At 35.6% G+C, this 16636-nt stretch overlaps 2 protein-coding genes across 2 annotated transcripts in view; one reads left to right on the top strand and one right to left on the bottom strand.

The window, feature by feature from the left end:
• Positions 1-4884, bottom strand: LOC107592883 (aflatoxin B1 aldehyde reductase member 2-like). Its single transcript, XM_016282459.1, has 7 exons — positions 4748-4884; positions 3252-3471; positions 2962-3066; positions 2729-2825; positions 1920-2019; positions 1125-1254; positions 1-633 (listed from the first exon to the last, which is right to left on the bottom strand). Exons 1-7 carry the CDS (start codon positions 4882-4884, stop codon positions 595-597), a joined length of 828 nt encoding a protein of 275 aa, XP_016137945.1. The 3' UTR covers positions 1-594.
• Positions 4885-6717: 1833 nt separating this feature from the next.
• LOC107592884 (multiple epidermal growth factor-like domains protein 6) overlaps positions 6718-16636 on the top strand; it is an 88721-nt gene continuing 78802 nt past the window's right edge. Inside the window, exons 1-4 of the mRNA XM_016282460.1 lie at positions 6718-6734; positions 9146-9280; positions 10737-10871; positions 14421-14530. Of these exons, the coding sequence (XP_016137946.1) occupies positions 6718-6734; positions 9146-9280; positions 10737-10871; positions 14421-14530 (397 nt within the window). The remainder of the gene's footprint in view (positions 6735-9145; positions 9281-10736; positions 10872-14420; positions 14531-16636) is intronic.

Here is a 16636-nt window from a genome sequence, read left to right on the forward strand (position 1 = left end):
TTTTTGTGAACATTCATTGTGTCGATCCAACATAAAACCATGAAACGTTTTATTGAGTGTTCTTTCAGTGAGCTGCGCATTACTATCACAGTCATCTGCACACTGTTTAGTTTCTATTGTCTACAATTTTCTACAAAAATACAAAGTTTAGTATGACTACTGAACGGAGAGAAACGAACGGAGGCAAACAGGGGATCTCTTTTATTCTTATTGTTAAATGTAAGTTATTTTAACAAGTTTTTGGCAAGACAACAAAACAGTTATTCATCAAAATGCCACTATCACATTGATTTGTACTGCATTCTCATGTAAACATGGAGAAAAATCAAGTGTTGGTGAGCTCAGAGATGTTTCATTTTGTCATTGTGTTTATTAGGATGCCGAAGGCTGGTCCAACTCAATTGTAACTGTTCACTCACAAAATATGAACACAGAAAAAATAAAGTGATCTCTGTATTAGTTCTTACAAATTAGGCTTCATATCGTTTTATTCTCTAACTGTCACGGGGCATCTAGCGGAAGTAGTTTGGACACTCGTGGGCCACTAAATCCCAGGCGTGTTTGAGCGGACTTTCTGCGGCTGCTGTCAGGTTCTCATGCAGCTGCTCCATGCTGGACATCCCGATGATTACCCTGTAAACATACACGTCAAAACATTGAATCTGCCATTTTGTCCGACAAACAAACTAGAGAGGACAGTAGATTAACTTGGGTGGAATTGAACTTGAAAAATGGTGTGTACTGGCGTCTTTTCGCAGTTGAAACAAGATACCCTTCTGATGTTCATTCATGTTTATTTCATGGTGTAACTAGTAAATAGGAATCGATCAGTCACGACACATTAAAGAGCCACAAAAATGGCATTTATTGTTTGAATTTCTGAAAAAAATGACCAAATTTGAAAGCCGAGACTGTTTCACATGAAAACGAACCTGTATTTTTTCACTGCGTGAGAACATGTGCGGCATGAGTGCCATGGTTTGTCGGACATAGCAACAGTAACAAAGGGCGGCAAGTCTTTGCGAAGGGTCAATTGAAATGAAATATTTTACGAAAATAAATACGATAATTTCTTAGCAAAAACTATACTAGTATAACAATGCCACTAAAATAGCTGCTCTCACCCTCAGATGAGAGTGATGGTACATCCAGCGAATAGCAGCTGATGTCAGGGTGGGTTTCTCTGAGCCGTACGGTGCTTCCAGAGCCTTCTGAATGCCATCTATGCCTTGGAAATGACTCTCCTTCCAGTATCTGAAATAGAAAAACATGCAACACTAATCACATCTTAAAGGTGCTGTATGTAAGTTTTTGACTCTACTAAAGCATAAAAATACCATAATATATTTGCAGATATTTAAGAAACATGCTAAGTTAGCATACTTGTTTATCTGAAAAACAATGCTACAGTCAGTTATTCTCCTTTGAAAATGTGTGTTCCAGGCCGGAATGTCGGTCTCTGTTTTTGTTTGTGAAACCCACCCACTGCCAGTTTACCCAATTGTATTTCGGCACCCCGGGTTGCCAGTTGGCAGAAAATACAGTGCATTTAATTTCATTCATCGTCAAGTGCGCTCGTTCCTGTTGGTGTTGTCAATCTGGCAACCTGCGTTTGCATCAAGTCTGAGAAGGAAGGGCCCGGTGAAAAAACCATCATCGTCAAGTGCGCTCGTTCCTGTTGGTGTTGTCAATCTGGCAACCTGCGTTTGCATCAATTCTGAGAAGGAAGGGCCCGGTGAAAAAACCAGCTCCAATATTTTGAATTTGGACTGCAATACCTAGTTCATCCACTCGGTGTCAATCCTACATACAGCACCTTTAATGCTCAACTAACTAGATCTAAACTCTGAGGTCACACAGGACTGAAAAAAGCCAGTCAGTGATGTGAATGTCATGCATGGATTATGAATTGAATGCACCTGTCTCTGTAAGTACCTGCCCAGCTGCTCCTGAAGAATCGGCCCGCAGGCTGAGCGCCGTCTTTATCTTCATAGTGATATTTTCCAGTCAGAAGCCCACCTGTGAGATGAGCGGAGAAAATGATTTTACTTGGGATCAGTGTATTTTTATTGTATATATTTTTTTATCATTTACAATTAAGCAAGTTTTCAAATTAAACAAAAAAAAATGTGCAAAAACATAAAATGCTAGTTAAGAAATTAGCCCAAGAGACCATTTCATTGCAGAATTAATGATTTTAGATGGCCAAATAAGTTTTCTTTAAAGAATTTAGTGTTATTTTATGTATTGTTTCATTATAATATATTTTATTATTCAATTTTTGTGTGTTTTTGTTTACATTTTTGTTTATTATTATTATTATTTATTTATTTTATGTATTGTTTAATCATTTAATTATAATATACATATGTTTATGTTTACAGACTTTTATGTTTATTATTATTTGTTTATTTTATGTATTGTTGAATCATTTAATTATAATATAGATATGTTTATGTTTACAGAATTTAAAATGTTTCGTTTATTATTATTATTATTTGTTTATTTTATTTAATGTATTATCCTAATTTAAATTTAGAGTAAATATTATTATACAGCATGTTAGTTAACAAACAAACAAAAATGGAGAGGAAATTAAAAAATGACAAGCAATGCAAAATATACAGTACATAGTAGTTTAGTTCTTGTTGACTTTAGGTCTGTTATTAATTAGGAACCAATTTATTATGTTTTGCAAATACATTTAAAACAATAAGGAACGCATTACCTGCCAGGGGATTGTATGCATAGAAACGGATGCCAAAGTATCTCAAACATGGCAGCAGCTCAGTCTCCACCTGTCGTGTGGTTGCATTATACATGCCCTTCAGAGGAAAACATCAACACTGTTCAAAACTGGCCTATTCGTTCTTCAATAATACTTCATTGACAAATTTCTAAATAGTTATACACTAGACCTTGTATACAGACTAACATCCATCCATGCATCTATCCACTTACTTGATATACAGTAGAAAGCACCCAGGTATTGTGTTTGCAGATGAAGTAGATTTCTGCCACTTCCCATGATGCATAGTTCGATAAGCCCAGCTGTTTGAATTTGCCCTAAACACCAACAAACAGCTTGAGTTGCATAATTCTGACAGCTTTTGTTTTCTAAAAACATCTAGGTCAGACAGCCATAAACTATCAATAACTCACCGACTGTCAGGCATTTCTCAAAGTGCACGTCTGACGGACAAAGTCTAGTGTCTGTAGTGTGTAGAGCATGGAAAGCTCTCGTGATGCACCTCTTTATGCAGCTGGTTGCAGGCCTGTAGTGTGTCCTGAATGGGCTTCTGGTGGTCCGGCGCGTGAAGGTAAAACAGCTCCACACTTTGTGTGCACAGTCTTATCAGAGACGTTTCCAGCTGATTCTGGACACTTTCTGGTTTGAGTGTCTTTCCCTCCCAGGGGTTTGCTTTAGTCGCGATTCGAACTGATAAACACAAATGAAATGAAAGCACTGAACTTGATCACAAACACACTCCCCTTTTAGACCTTTATTGTTTCAACATACTAATATTTTGATTTAATTTTTTTATTTTCCCATTTTAATGTTTTAGTATTTGTATCGTTTTTAAATGTCTATAACAGGGGTGCCCAAACTCGGTCCTGGAGGGCCGGTGTCCTGAAGAGTTCAGCTCCAACCCCAATTAAACACACCTGAACCAGCTAATCAAGCTCTTACTAGGCATACTAGAAACTTGAAGGCAGGTGTGTTGAGGCAAGTTGGAGTTAAACTCTGCAGGACACCGGCCCTCCAGGACCGAGTTTGGGCACCCCTGGGCTATAACGTTTTTATAGATTTTTATTTCAGTTTTAGTTTTGTTATTTTAGCACTTCAAGTTAAATGAAATGAAAATGAGAAATAATATATTTCTATTTGAATATTTTAATTTAATTTAAATTTTTTAAATAATTTCAATTTTAGTTGGAAATAAGAAATATGTAACAATCACAGACATGAGTGAAAATATCATGTCATGTATTATTATTATGTACCTCATTTTGCACTGTTTCTTGATATTTTTAAATTCCCTCCAGCATATTTCTACTTATTTGTTGGCACTTGATATATTATTTAATATGATTTGTCTCTGAATTAAAATAATAAGAACACATTTAAAAAATATTAGAATTGTAATAAAAAAGTATCATACAAAATACTATACAATATTAATTCAAACAGAATGAAATACTGTCTGCTCCTACTAATTATTTATTAATAAATATAATAATAATAATAAATTATTATTTACTTATTTATTATTGCTTAGTATTTTAATGTATTGTTTTTATTATTAATAATAATAATGACTATTATCATTATTATTATAAATAAAAATAATAGAATACATACATTAACATACTAAAAATAAAATAAACAAATATCAAATGCTACACAATATTAATTAAACAGAATTAAATACTACTACTACTACTAATGATAATTATTATTATAAATAAAACAATACAGTAAAATACTAAGCAATAATAAATTACAATTAAATCATAATTAAAATAAACAATATAATAAAATTAAAAAAAAATGCATTTCTTAAAAAAAAAGGAACTGGTCATCCAAGTAACGTTATTTGATCAATTTTACGCACAGGCCTAATACACACTGCAGAAATACTACCATCATTATGGAAGTATGCTAATACATAAACTGCTTATTCTTTGACTTTACAAATCAACATGTCACGTGATCTTTTCACTCCTGTCTGTGGTGATCAGTCACTAGTGTCGGGGGTCTGGGTCTGGTCTGGGTCTGGGTCTGGTCTGGGTCTGGGTCTGGGTCTGGGTCTGGGTCTGGGTCTGGGTCTGGTCTGGGTCTGGGTCTGGGTCTGGTCTGGGTCTGGGTCTGGTCTGGGTCATGCTGCGCAGTTGACTGAAGCGTGGTGTCGTGAGTCTGGGGAGAAATGCGTGGTGACAGCGCACTGCATAGTTAAGCTCCTGTAGCGCAGACAGTAGACATAATACATACCTAGACGCCTCATTGGCCGCTCGACTGCACGTCAACGTCGCCGCCATATTGGTGCGGGCAACTCTCCACAACTCATATCAGGACAGAAGAACACATACCTGACTCGTCGGCAGCTTGGGCATCTACAAACCGCCACACAATAATACAAACATACCTCAGGGTATCATCTTTCACAGGTAAGCCTGAACAGTTGTTTCTGTATGCTTTTTGGTCATTTTTAGCTTTATGTTGACAGCTCAATTAGCCACCAGTGTCAGACTATTAATAGCTAGCGATATCCTAGTAAGCTGTGAAAGCTGAGACTTTATATGAAATCAAAGTTTAAATGAATTCTTAAGTTTGAACTTGATATTGTAGTTTATATCATAAAGTGAATTGTGTTATGAGCACAATATGTAGAGTGAGAACACTTTGACAAGACAATGCCAGACTGTCAGGATTCGGGATGGAGCTAAAGCATCTCTCTTTAATTTCACTAACGTTACTTACTTACAAAGAGTACGTTTATCATCACTTGATTATAAGGAGTTCATAGCTTATCATAAATCTGTGGACTTATATATATATATATATATATATATATATATTTTTTTTTTTCCTTTTTAGCCAATTGCAAACAGGACAACGCAAGCCTTAAGGAAAGCTGAAGAAAGGCTGTTCTCTGCATTATTAGTTCTCTGAGAGCAGGCTATACTTCCACAGCCTAATGTTGTATTAGTACTGGTTACAGCCCAGAATAGCCCTGAATGAATGGCCAGAATTACCCTGCTCATATTCTAACCACCCCCTTACTTGTTTCTTACTTTGTCTAATAATTATTACACAATACTATTATAAAACTACATTTCATGATGATTTATTTTACTTTACAATTTACTATTAATTTATTCTTCATTATTCCACCCTTGATATTACATATTCTACGTGCTATTATTCATCTATTGTTATTCGTTTATTTATTTTGGTATAATATACATATAATTTAGTCTATTATATACCGTTGTACTCGCTTTTTATATTATTCACTTTACTACAACTTGTACTACATACTGTATACTTTTTAATATTGCATATCACTTTTACTGTGTGCTGTATCAGTGCATAATATTTTACCGCTGTAAGTTTTACTGGATCCATAAAGGATCATCAGTTGCATCTGTTATTGTTTGTTGTGGAGTTTATCTGTATAGAGTGCTATCAGAATAAAAAGCAGACTACCAAGAGTGTCACTTTTTGATTTGTATTCGCTGGTTTTATTAAATGTTCTCACTGATGGTAAATGATTAGTGCTTAAAGGTGTATTATTTAGATGTTCTTCCAGTGTTTCAAAGGGGCTGAGCGGTGTTCTGACCTGAAGCACAAGAAAAGCTCAAATGTTGGGGTTGAAGAAGACCGAGAAAGCAATGAAACAACTTAATTTCATTTAATGTACATTCAAACTACAAAACATGTATATGACACAGTTATGCTACATTAACATTAGAATTGTAAACCGAAAAAATCAATCAAATCAACAAGTGTGAGTTTTCACAATTTCTCACGAAAATTCATAATTTTCCAAACCTAGCTAAATAACTGGAGGCAGAGTTATTTTTAACTCCATGTAGATCACAGACCTCTGAAATCGGTTGATAAATGTAAACGTTATTGTGTTTTTATCCAGAAAAACCGCAGCTCCTCCGTTCACCTGCATGTATTTATAAGGTAGTCTTGCCCTCACAAACATGGCGGACGCGTCGAAGTAACGCAGCAACGGCGGAAAGCGGCCAATGAGGCGTCTAGCTATTTATTATGTCTATGGCGCAGACAGTAGAGCCAGGGCCTGAGGGACCGTCGCGAAAGCGTCGACATTGTGCGTAAACGCAGAGGTCAGAGCAGACGAAAGCCATTGGTCAGCACAGGGAGGTGAACTTTTGAAGGTTCATATTTTGTCTCATCAAAATAGCGTTGCAGGTTTTCCAAGTATTATTTACCATTCTTTCAAGCACATGCAATTCCCATTGTGACCTGAAGATGTCAGCAGAATACAAATAACGCATAAATCAGTAGTGGACCAAACTTGATATAAATGTTTAAGGAAACCCGTATTTTAATCACCTTTTGGCCTTTATTAGTTCATTTTAATGGTGTAGTACAGCAGTTCTCAAATAGGGGGCCTCAGCAAACTTCCAGACTGGGCCAAATAGGCTAAGACTTCAAATACTTACATTTATTTATATTGACACCATTTTAATTACAATTCTATAAAACACTACAAATATAAATGTTCGACGCTACAATAACATCATATTTCAAATGTTATTTTATTTAAATATTTATAGTCTAACCTGATATTTCATTGGAGGTGCTTGAAGAAGGGGACCCAAATGGACAACTGCTGTAGTGTGGAAAAAAAAGAATTCTTAAAAGCATAAATATCAAGCGCAGTCTCTCAACATGAGATGATATTGTCAAAGTCTGTTATATACAGAATATAGTCACGTAAAACTGTTTGACATGTCATGTCAGGTACTCAAATACAGTTGGGTTTTCAAATTACATCACTGATGCATCACAGTTTTGCACGTAATTATCATAAGCCAATGATTATTGTTTATGATTTCAGGTAATATTAAATCTAGCGTTTAATTATTCTTATAAGAGTAAATGCACTCTTCAATAAAATGACAATAATGCACTCTAAAAAATGCTGGGTTAAATACAAGCCAGTGCTGGGTACAATAGGGACAAACCCAGCAATTGGGTTGTTTTGACCTTCGATGATCCAGTTCAAGCGTACTAATAAGCACAGATTACTCTAGACAACATTTGTGTGTCTTTTTTTATTGCTGAAGTGTGTTGAAATGTCTTCTTCTGCATTCTACTGTACTTTCCCTTCAGCCTGAGGCTTATTCATTTCACTTTTGGTCTGAAAAGGCTTTTATATTTGCCAAAAATATAACTTTTTTATTTTAAAAACAAACAAGCAAGCCCTGCCCAGATTTAAAAAGTAACGCAAAAGTGACGTAACGCATTACTTTCCATAAAAAGTAACTAAGTAACATAATTAGTTACTTTTTCATGGAGTAACGCAATATTGTAACACATTACTTTTAAAAGTAACTTTCCCCAACACTGTTAATAACATATTTTAATTACAAATGAGTATGACGATAGTATTGCAAATATTATCAGCAGAGCAAATTGAGTAAAAGAATACATTACGGGTTTTAGTTGGATGTTCATCTGACATTTTTCTTAAATGTTATTTCTTGTTTTAGAGTGTTTAGAAAACATTTAAAACATTTCCACAATGTTTGCAAAAATGAGAAAATGTAATGTTCTCTTAATGTTTGCATAACCAAGGAAAACCATTTTTAAAACATGAAAACTGGATGTTTTGAGTGGAAATAATGTTTTTATAACTTAATGGAAACTTTAGCAAAATATTTTTTTAAATTATTATTATTATTATTATTATTATTACAAATTAGATTGATGATACATTTTGAGTAAAAGTGAAAATGCTATGTTATTACATGTTAAATAATTAAAATATACTCGTTAATTAAAATTCAAATTAGTGCTTAAATATCATAAACATAATATTATATTAAGTATTATAAATGATCTAATAAACTATTTATTATATAACAATTTTATTACAAACAGATCACTTTGGCTAACATTCTGGCAAAGTTATGCAGAAACCGTCTTCCAGTATCATTCATAAAACATTCATTCAATGTTGTCTGGTCTTTAATAACGTTACAAAACGTTAGCACTTATACATTGTTCATAGAACGTTTTTAAACGTGCGGACAAACGTTTTCATTATTTATGCTTTAACTTTTTATTTGCAGTTTTAAATAATAAATAAACACTGATGTTTTTATATGCGCACTTAGACTTGAATATAACCCATCATGGCTCTATTGCTGGTCCATTAGAAGGTGTGAACATTAAAACGTGAGTTCATTACAAAATGACCTTCATTTGACTCTGAAATCTGTCTAATAAAGGGTTTTCCTTTGAATTGGGCTCTTTGAAGTGATGCAGTAAATCAGGCTGAAGTAACGAGCTTTACGCTCATTTGTAAGTCATCTGAAGGAGGTTCAGTCAGCTCTTCAGCTGCCTTTGCTTGTTTCTGTATGTGTCTCGTTCCTCTCAAAGGACATTCCCTTCACTGCTTCTACAGGAAGACAGTGTCCTGAGGGCATTTGGATCTCGGTTGGTGTCTAAGGTGGATCTGAGAGTCTTCTTCCTCCTGTCATCTGCTGCTGCGCTTTCAGTCCGCGCTCTACGCGCGTTAATATGGACGCAGAATAGTTTGTTTTAACGCTTTAAGTGTGTTATTTAGGGAGCATGGATATGTTATTTTACTCTTTAATCATTCTAATTCATGGAATTTATGCAGCATCCCGTTCTGGAAAAAACCTGATGCCTCACATGTGAGTAACTGTCTTTGGTTGATATTGCGCCCGCTTCAGAATATTCTTATTAGGTACTAGTTAGCTTTCACAATAAATTAAGTGTTTAATGAACGAATTTACATCTCATGTTCGTGCTCATATTTATTAAGTTATTTTAATTAAAGCAAACTAGAAAAGTTTTTATTCATTTGGGAAACTCTCTTTGACGCGTATTTACGCGTATTTTTGGTGAACTTGTGAGACGCTGGTTGAGGGTCAATCGGAACGTTCTCAGAATACTTTGGCTAACGCTCTGGTAAGGTTCAGTAACTTTAATAGCTCGTCCGTTCAAAGTTGTCTAGTCTTTAATAGCGTTTTAATAACAGAAACGTTAACTTGAACTTCATTCATGGAACGTTTACATCTTTTTAAATGTTTTTACTTCCTAGTTCTCAGAACTTTGGCTAACGTTCTGGAAAGGTTGTTTCAAAGTTATGAACAAACGTTCTTCCAGTAATGTTAATAGAACGTTTTGTTCAAAGTTATCCGGTCTTTAATAGTTTCTTAAACCATTAGCACAAAAACATTATTCATACTGGACATTTTGAATGGTCAGAGTACATTCAGAAATAATGTTTTTAGAACTTATTTGTTAGCTGGAAAGTTTGGAGATCACTCAAAAGTAATGTTCACAAAATGTTTGCAAAATGATAAAATGGAACACTTGGCATTCACATAATCAATAAAAAAAATGTTTAAAAAAAACAAAACTGGATGTTTTGAATGTCTGGAGAACATTCAGAAATAATATTTTGAGTGGTTAACAGAAATGAGTGATTAACAGAAATGACACAGACAAAACACACTTTCAGGTCTCTGTAACACAATCTGCCAATAATCCCAGACATGAAACTAATCGCCTGGAGGTTCACTCTGAACTGCCTATGTTTGAGGATATAAAACATTTTTACAGAGTGACTAATATATCAGTCTAGGAACTTGAGCTGTGTAAATCGTCAATCTTGTCATCTGTAAGTGCTGAGATGATTCAGGTGATTTATTGGCATTTGCTTATTATATTAATGATCACTATTGCTCAATCTGACATGGAGCGTCTAAGTAATTGACAGTCTTACAACTTTATTAAAATTACATGGAAGGACTGTTGAAAATTCCAGCTGTTTAAATGATAAATATTTATGATCCTCTATGTTTGGATTGGTGTGACTTAGTGGTCTAATATCTGGGCTTGTAACCAAAATGTTGTAGGTTCTTCTTCAAGACGTTTCACTTCGGCTTGCTCAACGAGAACTGAACCTGCAGGTTAACTGAAGTGTGTGTTTTATCTCCAGGCCAAATGTGTGTGCTGAGCAGGAGGTGAAGCTTGTGGCCCAGATGCAGCCGTGCGTCCAGGCCTTCACGCGGATGGTTAAATCCTGGAAACAGGGATGCCAGGGACAGTCGTGGTGCATGGGCTACGAGAGGAGGTGGGTCGGATATTAACGCATAGAAAACATTGACTGCACAAGCATCTTTATGTAAAAATAAACTTAGTGTCTGATAAGTGAAAATCAACTGCTACTCTTACCATTTCTGTAGTATATAGCATGCATATTACGTGTAGTAAGCACACTTTCGACATAAATGTGATCTATTCCGAATGTTTGTAGAAAGAAACAGAAGCACCAAACACAATCTCTTTTTGATTGCACTGCCAAAAGTAAAGATATTTTTAATGCAAACCTGTATTAAAAATGTAAAATAAGCATTTCTGATACATACTACAATGATGTAGGGATTTTTATTGTTGCATACTGTTTGACGTATTTTTAAAAAATAGTGCACAGTATATGCATTTGTTCAAATCTTTATCCTTAAAGTCACGCGGCAACAATGTAGTGTAGTTTTGTTTGAAATGCTTATTGTTGCACACATTTGAACATATTAAAAAAAAATAGTATGCACTATATGCTGTGCGGCTTGCATTTGTTCGAATCCTTGTCCATAATGTCATGAGACAACAGTGAAGTGTAGTACTTTAGAAATGTTTATTGTTGCATAATCTTTCACATACTTTTTTTTTTCCGTTTGCCTTGTGCACTCCACACTATTCCCTTCTGAAACATCAGAAAAGGTTATTTTCTTCTCATGCGTTACCTTTGTTCTCTAATCCGACTCTTTTAAGTGTAAGGTGTAGTTACGCGCTTGATGAAAGCAGCAATTTGACAGGCATCTCCAGAGGGTCTCGCAAGACAGAAGGCAAAGGCCTGTGCTCACGCTTTGACAACCCTCCCCTCACAACGGCTCTGTATACTTAGCATGTGAGAGACCCAGGCCCTGCAATTAGGTGCTATAAACAAAGGGCACATGGTTACGACTCTGGAGCAGAGATGCAGGACTGTAAACTACAGGGAGCGGGAAACTCTGGATCTCACGTTCACAGAAAGCATCATTAAAGGGTGGATAAGAGAGAAGTGTCGCTGATTACAGGCTCATAAGTTTGTGTTTTCACACATCGGAGCTCATCCACAAACATTAGTCATGACCTGATCTCTCATTCACTGACTAACCACAAACACACACCTAACGGCCTTTAATAGCTCACAGAGAGAAAAAGGGATAAACGCTAAAAGCGGCTGATGACAGACTTGCGTGTGTACTCATAAAGAAAGTTTTTTTGGGTCTTAGTCTTTACCTGTTGGCCAAATGGAAAAACAAATTAAAAACCATGCATACTTTCTTTCTTTCTTTCTTAACGATAGACTGGTTTCTTTTATGATGCATGTAGTGTGTAACAAATAGTTTTGTGCTGTTCAATATGCATTTTTTTGGCTTCTTTTTTTCTTTAAACAGTAGTTTACTGAACAAATTGTTGCTCTGTCTTTAAATAAATTCTATTATAATACTTATAATTACAGTTTTCTTAGGGATAAAGTTAGTGCTGGGCGGTATACCGGTTCATACCGAATACCGGTGTTTATTTTTGTTATGATATACATTTTTTAAATACCGCAATACCGGTATTTATGTATATATATTTATGTATTTATGTGTATGTCGCTTAAACAACGATCGGAACGTGACACTGTTTGAAAGGGGTCCCTTTTCACTGTTGCACTGTGGTGAGGGAACAGCTGTATGTGTTACTAAGCGTGAAAGTTCTGAAACTGAAGCTGTAGAACTAATAGAACGTGATGACACAGAAGAACTCATTCACAATATCCACATTGACCACCACAAATATCCACCGCCCCCTGCCATCAGCTCTCGCGTCTCACACACACGAGCGCGACTTTAGCACTAGATTGAGCAACTTTCAGATCCTTTTAGTTTGATTTTATCAGACGATGCCGCGATCATAAATGAGAGTGACTCCTGGTTAACATGTATTAAAAGGGGTCGTGTTTAGTCACTATTTAGTGTGGTATTTTTTGACAATATTCACTCATCATGACAGTAAAATAGGGTATTCTAAGTCAATATACTGCAGTATTTCCTCTCTCAATCAGTAGAAAATATGGTTAACACCCGGTCATGCATGAAAAAAAAAATACCGTCATGTATCGTGAAACGGGTATAATTTTGAAAAATACTGTGATATAAATTTTTGGTCATACCGCCCAGCACTAGATAAAATCTACCTCAGCTAATGCTGCAAGCTATAGGGAGCCCTATTGCTATAATATTAAAAGTTACAATTAACAGCCCAAACTGTTCAATTCAATTGCCGTTTATTTTTTTAGATATAATAATCAACACTTAAATAAAACAGTTGTATGCAAACATGTAAATTGCACATATGGCAGTTTTTACATTAATTATAACATTTCTATTCATTGTTGAAATAGAATCAATTAAATAGGGTCTGTCATAACTTGTTTTCATGACAGATTTATTTAAACATACAATAAATACTTAAGACATCACTAACAGGTTAAGTAAAACATAATGAATATATAGGCTATTATTTAGCTAAATCAGAGTTGCCAAGTCTATATGTTTTCCCGCAGAATTAGGCTACTTTTACACTTTTGCCATGTGTTGTTTTTTAGGACGAGGGTTAAAGGGATAGTTCACCCAAAAATGAAAATTACGCCATGATTAACTCACCCTCAAGCCATACTAGGTGATTTCTTTCTTTCAGATGAAAGTTATATTAAAAAATATCCTGGCTCTTCTAAGCTTTATAATGGCAGTGAATGGTGGTCCAGATTTTGAAGCAATGTAAAGTACGTCCATCCATCATAAAAAAGTGCTCCACACGACTCAAGTGGGTTAATAAAGGCCTTCTGAAGTCAAGCAATGTGTTTGTGTAAGAAAAATATCCATATTAATAACGTCATAAATCGTAATCTCTGGCTTCCACTAACTGTTGTACGCACATTCACAAGCGAATGGCAGAGGGGAAAACCAAGGAAAAAAACATAATTGGAGTAGTTTTGATTAGCAGTTAGTTTGGTTTTGTTTCGCAGACCTGGCAACCTTCAAATGCTCTTCTCTAGAGTTAATTTATCTTACAAACAAACGAGCTGTGGACACTAATGACTTGCCTGAGATAAATGTAATGCTACTTGACATTTTGTTTACAAGCTGTTTTACTGATATCTTTCCACAGTTGAAAGACTGATTGAGCTATTATATAAAACATGAGATGTACATTCATGTTTTTATTGTGTTATAACTAGTAGTAAAGAAGAAGGGATGATCGCTTTCACTCGCTGTTTAACCTGAGGTGCCTACAGCGATCTGTCACGCTATGTCAAAGAGTGTCAAAACGGCATTTATTGTTTGAATTTCCTCAAAAAATGGATAGGATTTGAAAGATGAGACTTATTCTCATCAAAAGCAGCAATATATAAAACTGGAAGTTTCAGATTAAGTTCTGCACATACAGTGGTTAAAAAAAAAAAATATATATATAATGTATGTATTCATTGTACCATACAGTCTGACAGAAGGTCATTTTTGCAGTTAGAGGGTGAGTGTGTAGGACAATATTAAGAACATAGAAAGATTTCTTCCTTTTTTCCCCACAGAATGGCTTACTATACTGCATACAGACAGGTGTATCGACAGGAGCACCAGACGGTTTACAAGTGTTGCCCAGGATGGTCACAGCTCAACGGGGAGGCCGGATGCCTATATCGTAAGTCTTCTTAAAATGCCACGCTATATAAGATCACAGTATTTACTGAAAAAGTGCACAAATGCCCTTGTGTTAAGCATGTACCTATGAGCGTCAATGATATTTATAAATCTATATTTATGATCATTTTGAGGCCGTTTTTTGGACAGTGAATGCCTGATTATGCAGCTATAGAGGAGGTACAGATGGAGTTAGTGATTAAAGGGGTCATATGATGCTACATGCACTTTTACAAGTTGTTTGAACTGAAATGTGTGTTGGCAGTGTGTGTACACAACCACCCTAAAATGATATGACCCTTTCTCAAATCGAGCCGATCTCAGATGACGTCACACAGACAGGCACCTCCCACAATAGGTTGATTGACAGTAGCGTTTCAGCACAGACTGGACTGGCGTCTTACCTTAGACCCACCCTGAGTGAGCTGTCATCAGTCCGCCATTGCTTCACCACTGAAGCAGATGTAGACAAGAATGACTCCTAAGCGATTGAGGTCTTCTGTTGTTGGATGTAATAATGAACATAGCAGTCGTTGTTTACTCCCGACATCTGAGCCGCTGAAGATGCAGTGGATTACGTTTTTTTTTTAGAGAATGTGCCCCCGATCTACCTAAATGCATCTATGTTCGCGCGAATCATTCGTGATCCAGCTTCACCTACAGAAGGAGTATAAAGTGTTTTTAATGAATCTTTGCAAATCGCCTTTCCTAATAATGTGCTAATTAGCAAGTTTCACGACGAATGCAGCTAAAGTAAACAGTCCCTCAGAGAGCAGCTTGGACGAGAGGGGCGGGGTCAGCAGAGCTCATTAACATTTAAAGGAAAATGCTACAAAATTGCGTTCTCTGAAAAGGTGTTTTTTACACTACCATTGAGAAATTTTAACCAAACTATGTTACAGACTTTTCATTAAGACCCTAAAGAATCATATCAACTTGTGGAAAATGGGCATCCTATGACCCTTTTAAGAGTTTCATGCTCCAGGTAATTCATTTTACTGTGGTGTAAATGTGTCCAGATTATAGATTAGAGAGTGTTTCAACTCTAACATGAAGGTTCATGTTTTTTTTTTTTTTGCATGTTTGCGACTGTTAAACCGTGAACTAGTCACACATTCCATTCCATCCCACCTGTCCACTGTGGAATTAGGAAATTAGTATCAAGATTTGCTGTAATCCTCTTACTTGTGGATTCTGATTTGCTTTATGGGTTTGACTAGTGTCAGTGCTTTATGGTGACTTACCAGGGTGCAGACTGGAGAAAAATGTGCACAGATTAGTTGCACCACTTGTAGTGTGGACTGGTGTGGTTGCTTACTATTCAAACTCTCTGAAATGTGCCGTTCTTTTGAAATTTCTATTCATCAAAGAATCCTGAAAAAAAAAGAATATCATTAAACTAAAATATTTAGCAGCACAACTGTTTTCAATACTGAAAATAATAAGAAATGTTAATTGAGCAGCAAATCAGCATATTGGAATGATTTCTGAAGGATCACTGAAGATTGGAGTAATGATGCTGAAAATTCAGCTTTGCATCAGGAATAAATTAAAACAGTTATTTTAAATTATAATAATATTTCACTGTTTAGCTGTATTTTTGCTGAAATAAATACAGTCTTGGTGAGCATTAGAGACTTCTTTCAAAAACATGAAAAAATCATTCACAATTTTGAGCACAGGTGTAATACATCTATGGGATTTTGCTCGTTTTATTGTATGCCAGGTAAAAATAAGTTTTGTACTGTAATAGCACATCTCTCATAAAGCTGCAGATCTGAAGCATCATCATGTAGTACATGGAATGAATTACACACCGCATTTTAATACTTAGGGTTGGTGGTTTAGTTTAAATGATTCTAATTGTCATCCTTGCCTTAGCAACAAAGCCCTGATCTCACTTTGTCTGAATTTGTTTTACTTTCTAAAGCCAAAAGGCCCGGTTTGTAATTGGATTTCAGCAGCTCATCCCGTTTGCTGTCTGGTCTGGGTGGGGTCTTGTCATTGTCATTGTTCTGGTAACAAGAGAGCTCCTCTGGTTTGTCTTTTCGAATGAGTTTTGCTGTGCCTAAATGGACCAGTTGGGAATCCTTTGATAGGATTTTAT

This window comes from Sinocyclocheilus grahami, unplaced genomic scaffold (genome assembly GCF_001515645.1).
Source record: "Sinocyclocheilus grahami isolate Dianchi unplaced genomic scaffold, SAMN03320097.WGS_v1.1 scaffold160.1, whole genome shotgun sequence".
Taxonomy (NCBI): domain Eukaryota; kingdom Metazoa; phylum Chordata; class Actinopteri; order Cypriniformes; family Cyprinidae; genus Sinocyclocheilus; species Sinocyclocheilus grahami.

Bases quoted from the DNA above. Each gene is read 5' to 3' on its own strand.
- LOC107592883 (XM_016282459.1), bottom strand. From the start codon at position 4,884: ATGACCCAGACCAGACCCAGACCCAGACCAGACCCAGACCCAGACCCA. The intron at 3,472-4,747 runs GTGACTGATCAC...TTTGTGATCAAG, and splicing joins GACCCAGACCCCCGACACTA to TTCAGTGCTTTCATTTCATT. The intron at 3,067-3,251 runs GTGCATCACGAG...GTTGGTGTTTAG, and splicing joins GCAACCAGCTGCATAAAGAG to GGCAAATTCAAACAGCTGGG.